Consider the following 19172-nt stretch of genomic DNA (forward strand, 5'->3'; position numbering starts at 1 on the left):
GCATTCGAAAACGACCTTTTTGTAAGTCGGTTCTATTGACGCAGATAATCTTTTCTTTTATATACGCTACCATGCAACCACCGACGCGATTAGTTCTATCATTACGAAACATGTTATATGATGGAATTGAAATGTCGGTATCATTTACAAATGGATTAAGCCAGCTCTCAGTAAATTATACCAAATTGTCTAAATGGTCATCTTCGCTAGGCAGAGGCTACGATCCAGTCCCCTCTTCTACACCCTTGCAATCCGCCCATGGTGGAGACGAGGGGACTGGATCATAACCCTTGACTAGCGAAGATGCTAAATGATTAGGTCCGGGAAGTAGACATATAAAAGTTTTATGATAAGCTGAATTTAAGCGTGTATTTATATTTTGGATATTGGACTATACAAAGTAAAAGTCCAATTTCAAATTTTTCAACTCTTTGGTCACATTAATCTGTGTCAGAAACCTATGATGTTCCAAATATTCAATACCAACCCAAATTCAGAGCTATATATATATCAAGCTTGAATGTAGTGTTCATACTTGCCTCAAATATCCAGGGTTTGATCAATGCGATCGTATCTAACTGCGCACTGCTTTTGAGCATTTTATTGAGATATTGTGTATTGAAAAAAGATATAGCTCGCTGGAGATTGGCAAGAACATAAATTGCGTACACGTTTTAAATTTTTGTTTAAATCTTATTATTTTTTCTTATTTAAAAAATATATATATATATTTGGTGTAGACATGGAAGCAACGTCATCAAATTTATCACTACTATCAAGCGAGCAACAGCATGGTGAAATTAAAAAGGTAATACTTATTATTAAACTATTGAATTTAATGTCGAAGGTAAAGCTAATTAATTTGCGTTTCATGTGCAGTGGCAAACATCACATGCCTATTATGACGTGTACATTTTAATATGGTATGAAAATAAACCCTTCTTTGTACTAGAATCACACGCTGAGCTTGAGTTTTATAACGTATTATTGATAGGGTTATATTTCAGATAAACGTACTACCCTATCTTGACACACGGTTTAGACTTCGTGTCGACCAATCTTTGCTTTTTTGCTCCCGAATGGCAATGTCAGCGCTACCTTAGATAGAAACAGTTTTAAGACAACACAGTTCTTATCCATTCTATCCTACTCTTCAGGTATTTGAAGATCAAATTGATTTCTTTTAAAATCTACGAACTTATCCACATGTCAAAAAGATCAAAAGATTGTGTTCTGTTAGACACTTTTTGGTTTATACAACTAAAACAAAGTTGATTTGAATAACATATTTAAGGCCATTACCTGATTGCCCTGTAGACGTATTAAATTTTATTATCTATTCCAGAAGCTTTACAAATTGGTTAAGATTTTCCTCGGATGTGTCATACTGGGATTGGCATGTTATATAAGTTATTCCATTTCTCAAACAAAGTAAGTACATAGAGCAAGGATATCACAACACAGAATGCGTGTTTAAAGGACAACAACAATAATCAATAGAACAAAGTGATAAAGTCTTCATGGTGTTTCTTGATCATACCAACTGCTAGAAGGTCTTCAGAAGGAACCAACAAACTCATTTGTTACAATCAGATTAAGATTAATGGGAGTAAACTTCTTGAGTGATAATGCACTTTTGAACGTCCTGTTGTTGCTTTGTTTCTTTGCTTATCTGATCCTAATACAAACGTGAATCAGAATCGAAATATGAAATGTGAATCAGAATCGAAATGTGAAATGTGAATCAGAATCGAAATGTTAAATGTGAATCAGAATCGAAACAGAACAGAACTTCAAATGCTGTCACAAATTGACCGAATGACTTATTATAAAATTGTGTAACTCATTCACAGTCATAGTAAGAACACAGGCTTAGAAAATCCTTTTTTTCTTCTCCAATTATTATTATATAGTATTTTACAAAATTGTTGTTCATACTGCATATGAGTTATGGTCTTTATTATAAAATTTGTGATGGCATTTAGTTACTTTTTGTGATCATGATTTTGAGCACACATATGCCAAAGTACATTCTATAGTAAATGTTGTCGATGTAAAGCTTCTGTTATTTTATCTGATCCTAATACAAACGAAACCTGACACGTTTCATGATCTTCATTTGTAGTGAAATAAAGAAAAATTTGGAAAAACAAACACTCATTGGAAGTGATGCAGAAAAGCTGCTAGCCAGTTCAGTTAAAAACATGGACTTACATGTCGGTAAGTGCGTATGTAGTGTTTCTAGAATGATTTTAGCCAGAAAATAATTACATTTCTCTTTGCAACGATCAGAGCATTTCAGCTTATTACCAGTTTGGTAAAAATTTTCTTGACTCTATATGTTTGTCTTGGTCATTCATTGTTGTCATACAATGGAATTCTATGCGACCGTCATACAACTGCAAGAGAGATTTTGCTAGCTTTGAAACCAGGTTTAATCTAGAATTATCTGCCATAAAGAAATGCCTGTATAGCATCAAGAATATGACATTGTTTCCGTTCGTTTTATGTGTTTGAGCTTTTGATATTTTCATTTGATAAAAAACTTTCCTTTTGAATTTTCCTTTCTATGCCATATTATATTTGGTTTTGCCGTCTGTATATATCTATCGTCTCTGGTTTAATACAGAACACATGTTGAAGTAGGTCCTTGTTTGGGATAAGATGTGCACAGATTTTAACGTTATTATTGATTTGGGGATGTGCGGTGGGTAGGCGGGATTCTGCCAAACAGTGTCCGTTCATTAACATGAACACGCTTTGAAGTTTTTTTTTCAAATTTAGATATGTTTTTTCTTGTGACCAAATGAATGTTAAATTCAATTTTCACTTTTTTCATGAAGTGAACTCCTTTAACATGTTTAATCCGATAATAATCTATTTTATTAATTGTATTATACTACATTACATTTAAAGTTTTTGACATTGAGAAGTTGCAGATCTGCATTAGTTTGTGACAAATGTAAGAAAATATAGTTGGAACTATTAATTATATTTTGTTATAATTTGAAGATAGATATACATTGTGTTACATCATATCTAATTTTAGAGATTAATTAATCATATATAATGCGAGAATACTAAAGGGAAATAACTCAAACTTGTTACATGAACCACTACATGCATAAATAACATCAAAATTACTTTATAACTATTTTTTTTAAGTCATGTGTGTCATGAAGGTAGATATTAAAATTGTTTTGTGGTATTTTCGCGTCCGTACGTCCCAAAATTGGTTTCCGTTCTCTAACTTAAGTTTGCCCCAACCAAATGTTATGAATGAAACTTATACACAATGAATATTACCACAAAACACAGATCAAGTTTGAATGTTGGTGGCGTTAATTTTACTGTTCCAGAGTTATGCTTCTTTACATATAGAAAAGTTGCTAAATTTTGTGTTTCCGTTTTCTAACTTTAGGCTCCCTCACCCAAATGTTATGAAACTTATGCACAATGCTTATTACCTTAAAATACATACTTAGTTTGAATTTTGGTGGCGTCACTTTTGTCGTTCTAGAGACGGATATGCCTCTTTACAATTGGAAAAATTGCTGATTTTTTTGTTTTCGTTCTCTATCTTAAGTTTGCCTCAACTATATGTAATGACACGTATCACTGGGGTAAAGCTGATGACCGTAACTGCATTCACGGTCATCCCAAGATGTCGGATGAAAAATTAGGTCAGTATCTGTATTGTCTGTTACAGTGTTTCTATATCATTTTCTTTACAAAATATACATTGATACGATGTAAATTTATAAAACATTCACACAGAAATCACAAATTACTACCGAAAAATGTTCAGGAAACGCAAAATTCAATTGAAAAAATCGCGAAGATGTCCGTAAATCATTATCAAAATATTTTCAAGATGACCGTAACATAAAACAAGGATGACCGTGATTGGTAAACAGATGACCGTAACTTGTAAAAGATGACCGTAATTTGTAAAGAATGACTGTAATTTATAAAGGATGATCGTAACTTTTAAATGATGACCCTCAATTCTAAGAATATCCGTATTTGTATTCATAGCTGTTTGTTGTGTTTGTCTCAATAGGGGTTTAGTTAGTGGATATAAACATGTTTTATCAATTTATTTTTAACTATTTGCCGTATTTTGAGTCATGACAATGATAGTAAATTGCAAATTTCTCGTAAACAATGAAAAATTTATTGATAAAAACGACTTAAAATTTGAATACAAATTGAAAGAGATACGACGAAAAGTTGAAGAAACAAGAATGTGTCCCTCTGATGTGTCTCTAGTACATGCCTCATCTACACTATAATTCTATATGTTCAGTGAACCGTTAAAATGAGAAAGAACTGTAATTTGGCATTATGATTAGAAAGATCATATCATAGAAAACATGTGTACTAAGTTTCAAGTTAATTGGACTTCAACGTCATCAAAAACCTCCTCGACCAAAAACTTTAACCTAAGGTGGCACAAACGGACGAACGAGCAGACGAACGGACGAACAACGAACGGACTCACATACCAGAAAACATAATGCCAATGAATGGAGCATTAAAAACACTAATCAAACATATGAATATCCGGTAATCGAGCCTATGTGTATGGTTCCAGAGGAAGCAGATTAAAATCTTAGTTTGTCTTTAGATATGAATAACATTGCTGTGTATACAAATTGACAGGTTTCCCCCAGCGGCGGATCTCCTTTTTATTTACCGATCAGTGCATTTGAATGGGGACACATAGTTTGAACCCCCTTTACCCTGGGTTGGGATCCCCCTTTTTTTAAATGGCTTAATCCGCCCCTGCCCCTTGTGATACGCTATACGCACAAGACTATTTTAAGGATCTATTTTGCTGGAGCTCGCCTTCACTAGTTTGGTCGTAATATTTTAAAAACAGGTTCTGTTATTTTACTTGCAAGACAAAATAGAAGACAAATCAAAGACGATATAAATTAATATCAATGGGTGTACATCCATTGGAATTTAAAAAAAAAATCATTTATTATATGTCATTACAAGGAATTCAAAAAATAAACAAAAATCTTTTGGCTTTTAGTTGGAGGCTGTGCAGCCTTTTTTATTATTATACTTGTAAGGTGTCATTGAATCGCGCTTTTGTTGCATGTTTACCCCACTTTTTCATGTGCAAATCTTGTTGTATGTTCATTTTAAAAAGTATATACCCTCTACCGTAAAAAAAGATATATATGGTGAACTTTGTATTTAAAGCACTTCTTATTTTCTCCTACCTATAGGATAATACTCTCACATAAATACGTTTTATATCAACACCATTAATCATTTGATAAAAAAAAAAAGTAGTTATACAAATACGGATATTTCATAGAATTGACGATCATCCTTTAAAAGTTACGGTCATCCTTTAGAAATTACGGTCATCCTGTACAAACTACGGTCATCTTTTAACCAATTACGGTCATCCTTGTTATGAATTGCTGATTCTGTTACGGTCATCTCGAGTGTGATTTACGGTCATCTTAGCGATTTTTTTAAATCGAATTTCCTGTTTCATGCACATTTCTCGGAAGTAATTTGTGATTTCCGTGTGAATCTTTATAAATTTACATCGTATCAATGTCTCTTTTGTAAAGAAAATGATATAGAAACACTGTAACAGACAATACAGATACTGACCTAATTTTTCATCCGACATCTTGGGATGACCGTAAATGCAGTTACGGTCATCAGCTTTACCCCAGTGACGTATACACAATGCCAATTACCACAAAACTTAGATCAAGTACACATTTTTACAGTTCTTGAGTTATGTCCCTTTATAATATTATATGCAAGCGGGGGCATCATCTGTGTCCCATGGACACATTCCCCATTTATTTTCATTATTAATTAGATAATAATCTATTTTAAATATTAAATAACAATCCAAATTCAGAACTGGTTTAAGCTTAAATGTTGTGTTCATACTTGCTCTACTGTTCAGGGTTAGACCTCTGCAGGAAAATCCGGTTTGCCTCACTCAACAGCCTTTTGTTTTGATTTGTTAGAGATATATATATGAATGAAGTAAGATTAATTTATATCCCATTTTGTGACTCTAACGAACGTTTACGTCATACAGATCATCAGTTAGGTTTTGCATTGCTCTTGTAGATTCTTGTCTAATACTGCAATGACTAAACCTGCAAATTTGACGCATTGCTTGGAATGCTCATCTTGCTGTTGTGTGTGTGTCTCTATGTGTTAGACTTTGACTACTGAAAATTGCAGTATACACATGAAGTTTTAACCTGTTCAATGTAAATGCATTGAAGAAGCATAGCTAGAATTTGATAATTGATTTGTTGATTGTAAGTGTTTTAGCACAGTAGGCTATATAACACAGGTCATTTTTTATTTGTTGAGGAAGCCGGATTTCCCATGAAGAACCACTTCTTATCGGCAGGAAATTGACACTCCTAGCTAATTCATAACCGAGACGAACGCACTTGTCGCGTGTGGAATGTAGTGCTGACAGGCTATTGATACGGTAGATGAACTGCTATCGTACGTGCCCCTCCATGTCCTCTAAAGCTAGATGATAACTGATGCAAAATGATACGTTGTGATCATTTCAATGCCAGACAACAGTTATATCTAAGAGCATGATCGTGCCTTTGAACGAATATTTCTGGAAAAAAAACAAAAAACATAGCATTACATGTATATGAATTTGTATGTTAAAATTGAAATAATATTTAACCATTGAGTACACTTTTGCTGTAAATTTACCGACCACAAATTAAAAGACGAGCATCTCAAATTAAAATATAATCAATTAAAGCCTATTTGTTATTTCAAAAGAAGTTAATAAACTATTATAAATTTTATTGGAAATAATAAGAGATAGCAGAATCTGTTATCAACAAAAATGATCACCAATACAGCATGTACAAGATTTTCACAAAAGCTAAAATATGTTCAACAGTATCAAATTATATCATAAATTGACTCGATCCTTATAGTAGTAATTGTTCTTTAATGATGACAAAATTGATACGATTGTCTTGACAAGAGAAAGAAAAACTGTAACTGAAATAGCACAAATGACCACTTATACAAAATCTTCAAACATTACACTTACTCTACTGCAATAACCAATTGACTTTTTGTAAAAGTTATTGCCCCGTAATGTCGATTTGTATCTTCTTTTTATATTTCTGCATATTATCTGAAGTTTTGAAAGTACGTCCCTACTTAGGGACCTTTTTGGGGCTAAAAACATAAAATAAGTGTAATATGCACTTTTCAAACGGTTACTGGCGTGGGGCATGTATATTTTGTAGTTGTTGTAAAGTGTAAGGGTTGGATATTTTCGATGCTGTATTCTCTCTATTAATTGTCTATCATAAAATGATAGTATGGATCCAAAGCTATGAACTGATAAATTGATGTGGGACTTGTCAATAGAAAATAGACTTTGAAAATTCTCGCTGTTTTGTTGTAAATATAAAAAGAAGATGTGGTATGATTGCCAATGAGACAATTATTCACAAAAGACCAAAATGACACAGACATTAACAACTATAGGTCACCGTACGGCCTTCAACAATGAGCAAAGCCCACACCGCACAGACAGCTATAATAGGCCCCGATAAGACAATGTAAAACAATTCAAACGAGAAAACTAACGGCCTTATTTATGTAATAAAAATGAACGAAAAACAAATATGTAACACATAAACAAACGACAACCACTGAATTACAGGCTCCTGACTTGGGACAGGCACATACATAAATAATGTGGCGGGGTTTAACATGTTATCGGGATTCCAATCCTCCCCCTAACCTGGGACAGTGGTATAACAGTACAACATAAGAACGAACTATAAAAATCAGTTGAAAAAGGCTTAACTCATCAGATTGACAAAAATACAAGTGGATGTGGCCGGGTAAGTTAAGTAATCATAACTTCACATATGTCTTTTTGTAAACAAGATATACGCCGGGGTATTCAATGAAATTTACAATACGGCCGGCACAAGTTGAAAAGACAAACAAGCAATTTCTTATCCAAATGTTTGGTTGATTTGTTTCACCCAACAAAATTAAGGGAAGTGAGGGGTTCCAAAAGGCTAAGAACGAGTCTGAAATGTCAACGAATTTATGAATAACGGTCGACAAATGGAGACATAAAGGCCACACCCATCAGGCAGGTTGCAGTCTGGTCTTGAAAAAAGTATTTAATATATCAGTTCGGCGAAACAGGCATTCCGTTCAGACATGCAAACCCCTGCCACCAAAAAAAAAATGCCCGTTTTTATTCATCATGTTCATTTAATGCTAAATAATTCTGATGTAAATTTTTGTTTCCAATAGCAAAATCAGTGGACATGATAATTGTTGTCAATCCAGATACAGCCAGAATTTTTGTTTAAGGCAAAATCCGAGTTACATGTATATTTTTTTTCTCAAATATCTCAGACTGTTTCCTCAGATCAAATGGTTCGTACCTTAGACTTTAAATATATCTAGAGCTTATACTGACTGGGGATCATTATTCAGCTATGTTATTTTAAAATTGGCTGGGGCGTTTGGGGTTAAACATGTTTTCGTAGGTAAATAATATTGCCGTGAAACTTTTTTTCATGTGAGTGTAATAGTCTATATATTGTTTGGTGGAATAGTGAAATAGAAGTTAAATAAGTTCTTGCTCAATCCTTTGTCGCTTTGAAGGTGTCATGATTGTCATCCTCAGCCTAAGCAATGTGTTACTGTAATTTGAATTTCAAAATGACTAAGCGACGTTTTTTTCGACGCACTGTTCAACTCCACCATAGAGAAAGACATGACTTTGACAATCAGTAAATTCCAGCGAAAAATATCTTTATAAGTAAAGAATTGTCGCATGAAAATTAAATACTACAGTACACGGGAAATGGCAAAGTTCAGGAGGTCTAGTCTTATTAATAATTTTACCCCCCCCAAAAAAAAAAGCCCGAGCAAAAAAGGGGGGGGGGGCGTACGCCCTCTACACCCCCTCTGGATCCGCCACTGGTATTTTCTAGTTGAACATTAGTTGCTGTGTTCCATTATATTTTTCGTTTATTGTGTAATTTAAAACAAAGACCGTTGATTTTCTCTTATAAATGTCACCATATCTTGTCGTCAATTCTTGGCTTTTATTATGCATATATATTATAAGCTTACTAGACTCGTTATCGGTTTTAATCCGTGTTGAAATAGTTAAGGGGAATGACCCGTTATTGTAAAAATGTTTATAATTTTAGATTTTTAATGCACAGTTCTATCATTCTCAACAATACCGAATCTCAGTTTTTCTTTATCTAAAGATGTTAAACTGTACTGAAAAGAGTTATGCAAAAGAGAGGCAAAATATACCAAAGGGATAGAAAACATAGAAAACTTAAGACTGAGCAACACGAACCCCACAAAAACTGGGTTGATCTCAGGTGCTCCGAAAGAGTAAGCAGATCCTGCTCCAATTGTGGCATCCGTCGTGTTGCACATGTTAGTACAAACCGTATGCAGGTGCTGCTGGAATGTTGCTACATAAAAATAAAAAGTTCACAATTTGGAATCTGAAATAATCACTGCAATATAAAATGTGGAATAGTATGCAAAAGTCCACAGAAATGAATGTTGTCAACAAGCAGTAATCATATCAGTTTACAAAAATCTTTATCTGACACAAACTGATTCCTCTCGTATGTGTGTACAACTTTCTATCAAAGTTTTGGCTAAAAGGAAATTAAAACGTTTTTAGATGACGTCACCATTAACAGTAGACGTGACGTCATGAACCCCTAGAAAATCTACTAACCCCTTACGGATCCATAGGGCCCGGTCAGTAGTTAACCGTATAACGAACTTCGCTTTTTTTCTTTGCTTCTCTTTATTTTTTCCCCATTATTCTGTATTATTTATAACTCAACAAACAAATATTATAAGTTATATGGTTCGCTACTGACCCCATAGTAAAATCCATAGGGGGTGAGGCCAGAGGCCGAATCACTCGATTTTATTCACCCTCTATGGTCCGTAGGGGGTTAATAGTTAACCATATAACGAATTTATCGCACGCTGGACTTTATATCTGCTGCGTTTTGTTGAAAAAGTAAACAATGAAACACAAAAACATTAATAGATGACGTCACCATTAACAGTAGACATGACGTCATGAACCCCCTAGGAAATTTACTAACCCCTTACGGATCCATAGGGGGTCAGTAGTTAACCGTATCACGAACTTCACTTTTTTTTCTTCGCTTTTCTTAATTTTCCCCCATTATTCTGTATTATTTATAATTCAACAAACAACCATTATAAGTTATATGGTTCGCTACTGACCCCTTACGGATCAATAGAGGGTTAGTAAAATCCATAGGGGGTGAGGCCTGAGGCCGAATCACTCTCGATTTTATTCACCCTCTGTGGTCCGTAGTTGGTTAATGGTTAACCGTATAACGAATTTATGGAACGCTTGACTTTATCTGCTGCGTTTGTTGAAAAATAAACAATGAAACACAAAAACATTAACAGATGACGTTTTGATTGGTTTAAAGTCGTCACGTGGTGACCCCCTATGGATCCGTAGGGGTTTAGTAAATTTCATAGGGGGATCATGACGTCACATCTACTGTTGATGATGACGTTATCTATTAATGTTTTGTGTTCCATTGTTTATTTTTCAACACAACGCAGCAGATAAGGTCCTGCGTGCAATACATTCGTTATACGGTTAACTACTATCCCCCTACGGACCATAGAGGGTGAATAAAATCCACAAGGGATTCGGCCTCTAGCCTCACCCCTTGTGGATTTTACTAACCCTCTATGGATCCATAGGGGGTCAGTAACGAACCATATAACTTATAACTTATAACGTATTGCGTAATACGCCCTTAGTCTACAAAACCCTCAACAGCAGTGCTCGAATAAAAAAAAATGTGTCAAATAAAGTACGAAGTTAAAGATCATTGATAATACAAAATTCCGAAAGAAATATATATAATAGCTTCATTGAACTACCTGCCATTGTTATATTGGACCACTTTTTCATTTAAAAGATTGATTGTTATTAAGTATAGCTCTGTATCTTTCAGGTATGAGGAATGAAGATCACTTACGGAAATGTCAGGGATCTCAATTAAAACGGACATTTCCCGATGTAGACTATGCTTTCTTTGGATATAACATTTTAAAAGGATATCCCCTCTCTATAGGACATGACCCAGGATTCACTTTGCCAATTTTTAAAGCAGATTATAGAGAAGGCCTCCAGACTTCAGATTGTAGGTACTTTATTCCCAGAGGGTTAGTTATCGTTCCTGATGTTTCGTGTATAACTGACTTTACTTCTAAAACGATACAAACAAGATATGAACTCATTAAATCTTTGTCAATCTCAGCAAGCGTAAAAGTAAGTACACCGAAAATATCGTCAGGAGGCAAAAAATCCAATACGGTGGAGAATTTAAAGCTAGTGGTGGGTATCAGGATTCATCAAATGAATTATCGACCAGTAAGTCAGTTTACATACTTTCTACTGCTGAATGTAATTACTATTTCAGTAAACTTATGACGGATAATGCTCCTCCCTTTTCCGACTCTTTCTTAAGATGGATACATAAGCTTGCAGCAACCGACGACCAACAAATCTATTTTAATTTTTTTGAAACTTACGGGACTCATTTTCAAATTTATACTACGTTTGGCGCAAGATATACATTTGAACATAAAATGAAAACTACAACATTTATTTCTAAAAAGCGTAAAGGGTTTAAGTTTAACAGATTTGGTGAGATCTCTGGAAAAATTAGTGTCGGCTTAGGATTTAAAATTGCAAAAGAAGAAAGAGAAAAAGTCGAAAAGGTTTCAAAAGATATTGAAACGAAAACTATTACCGTAGGTGCCCCACCTCCTGCAAACGGCGACTCAACAACGTGGGCATCTACCGTTAAGGAAACCCCGGTCCCTATGAAATATGAACTAGATTCAATTGACAACTTATTCACTGAAACGTATATGGCAGGTTTAAACGTAAACTATCAAAGAATATCATTAAACATTGAAAAGAATAAAGCCGAATACTGTGAATATCTTAAAGATCTTGGGCAGCTAGAATCATGTGAGATACCACCTCCAGGTTTAGTTTTGAAGAAAACAAGACTTTACGCACACTATAAAGAAAAGAAAGTTTCAACAAATCGTCAGTGCATAGACTCGTGTCTTGAGCTGAATGACTGTGAGGCTATAACAATATGTCCACTGTGTGCCACTGCTGACCTAATCTGTCATATGTATAACAACGTCTTTAAGAATGACTCTCAAACTTCATACAGAATAAGAGCAGAGACCGATAAAACAGATAAAGAATGGGAAACAATAATGTTCATTTCAAAAATCAATAGTAGGATGATAATGATAAACACAACTGTTGTGGGCGCTCAGCGGTCATCGGATACGGACACAAAAAATATAAATACCCCAGACGGATGTTATAGATTATGTTTTAATGATGAACACTGTGTAGCATATACCTTCCATCATGGGATAGAGAATAAAGTAACAAGATGTCGCTTTTTTCAGAGACTGGAATAACAGGATTGACTAAAGAAATCGGAACTGACACTTATTTTATACCTTACGGTCATCCATAAAGAATATAGTTTCTCGATAATCGCCTTTCGCTTTTGAGGGATATAGTTTCTCGATAATCACCCTTTATTGTTGATTGAAATAGTAATCATCGAATAAGACCAGACTTATGACAATTGAAGTCTATTGTGTACCTTACAAAAATTTTCAATATTACTCATGATATGAAACAAGCGCTTATTATTCATTAATCCTACAATACCACGGCCGACACTCGGCTAACCGAGAGATTGGTCGTTAATCTATATTGAGTATGCGGCTATATGGGCGATTGGTCTGTTAATCGGGTTGGTTATACGTCTGTTCAGAGTAAAACGCTAAATTTAATGTTAAACTCTATTAAATATACAGATTTTTTGCATGTTATAAGAACCAAATCAAAAAAAGAAAAGTGTCTGACATTTTGCACTTGTAAAAACATTTCTTAGTCTACGCAGTTTTCAGTAAAACCAAAAGCGTCGCGCAAGTATGTAGTATTTATGCTTATACGAATAGCAATTGTTTTAATAAAAGACGAAACAAACAAATTTAGATATAATTTTAAGGACAAAAATAGTACTGTGGTTCTAAAAAATAAATTGACATTAGTAAATATTTCATAATTGTAAAATAACGTGAATAATACCACGTTTTAGTGAAAATTATGAGAATAAAGTCTGTTAATGGGTTGGACAATTGAAATTGTGTCAGTTAAGAGTTATTTAGCCACGACAATAATTTTGTTACCTTTATATTTTCCCCTTGAAAAATTTAAGAATGAGATGTTACTGAGTAAACAAAAATGACAATACGGTGCCACAGTATCCTGAACAGAGCATTTTATTTTGACTTTCTTTGCATTTTATTGAGGGTGTGTCACTTCAATATAGCATGATATGGATTGGCCTTTAGAATATGCATGAATTTTTTATTGACGTTTTCAATCAGCCTTAATTTTTGTGTCTGTTCGAAGTAGAACGTTCTCAATTCCGACTGAAAGTGTCTTTTTAATACAACACAAGGTACATATAACGTGTTCTCGTTCACATATGAACATGATATTTGTCACTGGATGTTTTAAAAACCCTAATTCGTCAGCATCATCCAATTGGTTCTTTTTTTCTATTACTTAATCATATGTTGTTTTCAAATCACTCTAAAGAGGTAAACGGAAAGGAGCGAATGCAGCTACATTTGGTTATTTTAAGTTTCAATTCATTTTATTCAGTTTAGTTCCTTTCTTCATAAGTGCAGAGGAGAACTACAGTTGTCTATGGTGGCCGTTGAAGTCCATTTCGCGTTTTCGCGATTTCGCCTTTCATATTCTATAAGGCGAAAACGCGAAATCGCGAAAAGGCGAAATCGCGAAGTCGAAAACGAGAAATCTGTTTCGCGTTTTCGCGTTTTCGACTTCGCAATTTCGCGTTTTCGCCATATAGAATATGTGAGGCGAAAACGCTGAGGCGCTAAAACGCAAAATGGCATTTACCTGCTACCATAGTTGTCCGCATGTAAACTTCTAAAATTTGTCACTAATATAAGTACATCACAATCCGTTACTGTTTCAACAGCCATCGGTGTTTCATGTGTGTATTATTTTTCTCTCGTGTTTAGCAATGTATCACTCTCTACTGTCCTTATATATTATTATATATTCTGCGTTTCCATCCAGATTCTCGTGTATACCATGAGGGTCCGGATTGGGGGTATTGTTTATTTCTGTATTCTTTAAATTGTTATGTCATTTTTTTCTACAGTTTATTTATCTTGGTCATTATTCTTTCTTTATTTTTCATATTTTGTCATCCCAATATATTTTACTTACTGATGTTTAGTTACATTACGACGTTTATCTCTGATTTATATACTGGTTACCAATGTAGATTACCAATGTGTGTCATTCATGACAATTAAACAGAATCAACATGATATATGCGATCATTCTTGGATGAAATTAATATTACTTTAATATTACACGTTTTGAAACCAATTATATCAATTTTCCATTTCATGTGTTGTTTCCGTATATGTTATGTTTCATTGCTCATGTGTTGTTTTCGTATATTTTAGCCGCTCGTCTTGAGCCTACTCATTTGATTCGATAACACCCCATATAGAAATGAAATTATACTTTTATTGCCATTCATAACTCTTAACAGACAAATTAACAGACCGCGTTTTATACATCCGACCCATTAACAGACCAGGTTTTAAATAAAGATTGATTTATGTAACCAAAATACGGATTTTCGTGTAGATTTTTCACACAATGATATCAATATGGTTAACAAACATAATGCCTTTCTTTTTTCGATGTTCAAAATATTGAATGCAAGTAAATTTAACCTATGTGTCATTTTGTGTACATTTTATGTGTGTAAAATGTGTATAAATTTATTGATGAGTAACCCGCCTTTTCATTTTATAGATCGTACATCGAAGCCAGAAAAATAATAATTACACCACTGAATTCAGTACATTGAATTGTTTTGTTAGACATTAATACTTTTTATGATGAAAATATATTTAGAAATTTATACAATGAAACATGCTGAACTTTCAATGATTTTCTCGATAACACCTGATTAACAGACTTTAGCCAACCCGATTAACAGACCAACAGCCGATATAGCCGCATACTCAATATAGATTAACCGACTAATCTCTCGGTTAGCCGAGTGTCGGCCGTGAATACAGGAAACAAAAAAAAATCATGCATCCATAGAATTTCATAAATTTACAGACCTAATAGTTTAAGTAAAATGTATATAACAATCTTCTCAACGTTATTATTTGAACCATGTTTTGTAGTAGCTACTCAGCATAACGAGGTTTGTATAGTTCTAAATATAGAAAACGAAAAATGCAAATTAGTATCTGTATGTTCACAGATATCGCAGATCTAGTGTTGCACAAAACTTTGCTAACTGGCAATTGATACAAAGTCAAACAATATTTCATCTTTGTGCTTTTGAAGTTGGTTGTTTTTTATATTGATTGCTCTCAATGGCACACTGAAGTAGCAAACCGTGCACAATTCTGACATAAATATCTCTCCCGAAATCAAAAAAATAGCACCTGAGGTGGGAACGACGTTTAATTTGACTTGGATGGAGAGTTCTCTCTTTGGCACATATACCACATCTTCTTATACCAATGTTATCATTTATCGTAACTGTAAATACATAAAGTAAACGTTTGAAATTTTTTGAGGTATCCACTTAATTGTCAGTTTCTTTTATACGCTGCAATTTGTTTTGATGAAGGATAAAACTTTGAGTTTCTTGGTAGATTAACCATTGGCGTTCAGTTTCTCTGTAGTGAGAATGAGCCTTTATGGGGTGGGCCCTTTATAGCTTGTTGTTCGGTGTGAGCCAAGGCTCCGTGTTGAAGGCCGTACATTGACCTATAATTGTTTACTTTTTCTAAATTGTTATTTGGATGGAGAGTTGTCTCATTGGCACTAACACCACATCTTCATATATCTATTGTACAACATAAATGCTTTCGTAAACTTAATACTTTGTTAATTGTTTTTATGTTTTTCAATGTGAGAAATTATGAACTTTATTTTCGATACTTTTGTTTATATAAAAAAAAGATGTGGTATGATTGCCAATAAGACAACTCTTCACAAGAGACCAAATGACAAAGAAATTAACTATAGGTCACCGTACGGCTTTCAAAGATTACCTTTGCCGTATTTGGCACAACTTTTTGGAATTTGGATCTACAAGGCTCTTCAACTTTGTACTTGTTTGGCTTTATAAATATTTTAATTTGAGCGTTACTGATGAGTCTTGTGTAGACGAAACGCGCGTCTGGCGTTCTAAATTATAATCCTGGTACCTGTGATAACTATTTTTTTTTCAACAATGAGCAATTTTGTACAAAAAAGGGAGAGAAAATTGATTGAAATTTTGTGCATTGTATTCTCATATAACATTACTCAAAATCCGTTACATTTAACTCAAAATTCGTTACATTTAATCATTATACACGGCAACAATCCAACTAAGACATACCCAAATAATAGGAAAACAAGTTCGTTAAACCGACTTCCGAGTATGCAATAGAAGTAATAAACAATCAACAATTGCTATACATTCACAAGGTAAGTCACCTATTTATATCATAAGCTTTATATTTTTCAAAAAACGGAGAATGTCATTTGACTCTTTATTTTGTTTTCCTTCATGTGTTAACACAACTTTGTTGTACATTGAGTAGTATTTTTACGACAGCTTTTCCCCCGTTGAATTACGATATAATCTGCGCGAAATTCTTACCGACATCTTATGTTTTTTGTTAATAAGACACGTTATGCATGAGTACTGGTACATTTATTGATCAGTGTGATATATAGATTAATCCTAAAAAGTAAAATACTTTATACCTGTACTTATTATCAAATTATCGCCACAAAATTAAGAATGTATGGTTAAGAAAGACCATATATTACTTAAAAGTAACGAGTATGATTAAGTGAGAGATATTTTAAAAACCAAAAAGTATAGCCAAATTCGTCTAAAAGAGCATCATCGACAATAATTTTGTTTTCTTGACTGGTTTCATCAATATAATGAGGCATAGATTTTAGAAGGTCTATAGCACCATCAACTTTGCTTAGTTCATAGTCTCTGTCCCTCTGTGTGTCTTTTAATATTTCCCGCTTTTCAAAACCTATCAAGTCCACATCTCCACCTGTTCTCACCTTTTTGCCACCGAACATCAACACGTAAGACTTGTTGTTTTGGTCTTTGTCGGATTTCAACTTTATCATTGATGTTAGTATTCCGGGCGGCATTTCAGTTTCAAAATTATTTCCTAATGGATGAATGTCTATTAAACTGTTGTAACTTGGACAGGGAAAATTTATTTTTGAATGCATTGGATCTAGTAGTTGACTCTCGCCTTGTAAGTATGCTGTTTCATTTCTAAGACCAGACATGAATCTTATAAAACGTCAACCAAATAGCTTACGTCCAACCCAAAAAAATTGTGTATTTTTTGGGTTTGATTCTGGATAAGGATATCCCTTTTTTTCTGTTCCCTTTAACATTTCACATTTGGAACCCGCAAAGACAAGCAAATAAATTTAGAGGAGAACTTTTCAGCAAGCATTACAAAAATAAAGATGTTTTTTTATTAGAAAACTGGATTATTGAGATGTGTAACTATATATTATACTAAGAGCAATTTTATGATCTAAATTTATCGTAGTGTGTTCTTACGTTACCATCAACTCAAACTCGGTACGTTTTAATCATATTTGACACCTTCAAATCATATCATATCATCCTAGTTTTCTATTAATAACCTGATAATTAAGACATATGGCTGTACCTGTAGAAAGAGGGGGTATAATAAAGACAAATAAAATAATACTATAACACATTTTTTAGATAATAAACGACGTCAGTTCCAAGAATCTATACGTCCAGACGATCGTGTAAAACACCTGTCATTATGTACAGAAGCAACTTAACCTGATTAAAGTGCTTCTTTCAGGCCTTTTATGTCTTTTAATTTGACAAAACGTATCTAAATTTATGTATAATAAATTTTTACTGCAATTTTGGAACACATTTCCTTTTTTAAGCATTGCTATGAAATTTCAATTATTATGATTATATTAAATTTTGGTTTTAAAACACAGAGATATAACTTTTGAATTTGTTTTGCTTAATATACTATTATATATAATCTGATTAAGAAAAGTCGACTGCAGTGTTAAATGAATTCGACTGACACCATAAATCTATACCATATATATAGTGGTGAAAATTGTACTGTAACCATAAAATAAATATATCTGAAACACTCATAAACAAAATTATTTGAGATATTTATATAATGATCGAAATGTTTAGTTTTTTTTTTTATCTACATAAAGCTATGTGAACATGATATCATGTATATAAAAATTCACTTAAAGAAAATTTAATTTATGGTTTAGTTTTAATCAGACCAGATAGACTATGAGTTCAGTATTTTTGTGATTTTACTTTTTTCCTTTGATCACCTTTTTTTTTTTAAATTTCAACATTGTTCAAAAGTGATAAACATTATACATGTTTTATTCATAAGGATGTATAACAGATTCTATACGAATTCCGATTCTATATCCCAACATGACTAGTATCAAACAATTCAAACATGAAAACCAACGGTCTAATCTATATAAAAAACAAGAAACGAGAAACACTTATGAACCACATCAACAGACTACAACAACTGAACAAAATACAGCGGTTTTAAACGTTTTAACAGCCGCAAACCTTCATCCTAACCTGAAACAGTAGTAAACATTACAAGATAGAAAGACACACTATAAAACAAAAATTGAAATGGCTTTAATCGATCAAAAAGAAATATAAACGAAAACAAGTAAACATACACTGAACAAATAAATTTGATCTATAACACAATATAAATACAATATGCAAAAACAATTGTCTTACAGACAAATATAACCTGGGAAAAAATGGCGTTAAATAAAATAAAGTACACAGGTAACTTTGAATATATAAGTTTTGTTGTATGTAAATTTTTTTATACAAAAT

General features: G+C 33.3%; 1 protein-coding gene across 1 annotated transcript; it reads left to right on the plus strand.

Moving 5' to 3' along the window:
• The first annotated feature begins 471 nt into the window (after positions 1-471).
• LOC139506909 (uncharacterized) lies at positions 472-12829 on the plus strand. The gene is made up of 4 exons (XM_071295579.1): positions 472-808; positions 1346-1431; positions 2126-2220; positions 11073-12829. The coding sequence occupies exons 1-4, from the start codon at positions 743-745 to the stop codon at positions 11549-11551; spliced, it is 726 nt and encodes a 241-aa protein (XP_071151680.1). The 5' UTR covers positions 472-742; the 3' UTR covers positions 11552-12829.
• The last annotated feature ends 6343 nt before the right edge of the window (positions 12830-19172 follow it).

This window comes from Mytilus edulis, unplaced genomic scaffold (assembly GCF_963676685.1).
Source record: "Mytilus edulis unplaced genomic scaffold, xbMytEdul2.2 SCAFFOLD_670, whole genome shotgun sequence".
Taxonomy (NCBI): Eukaryota; Metazoa; Mollusca; class Bivalvia; order Mytilida; family Mytilidae; genus Mytilus; species Mytilus edulis.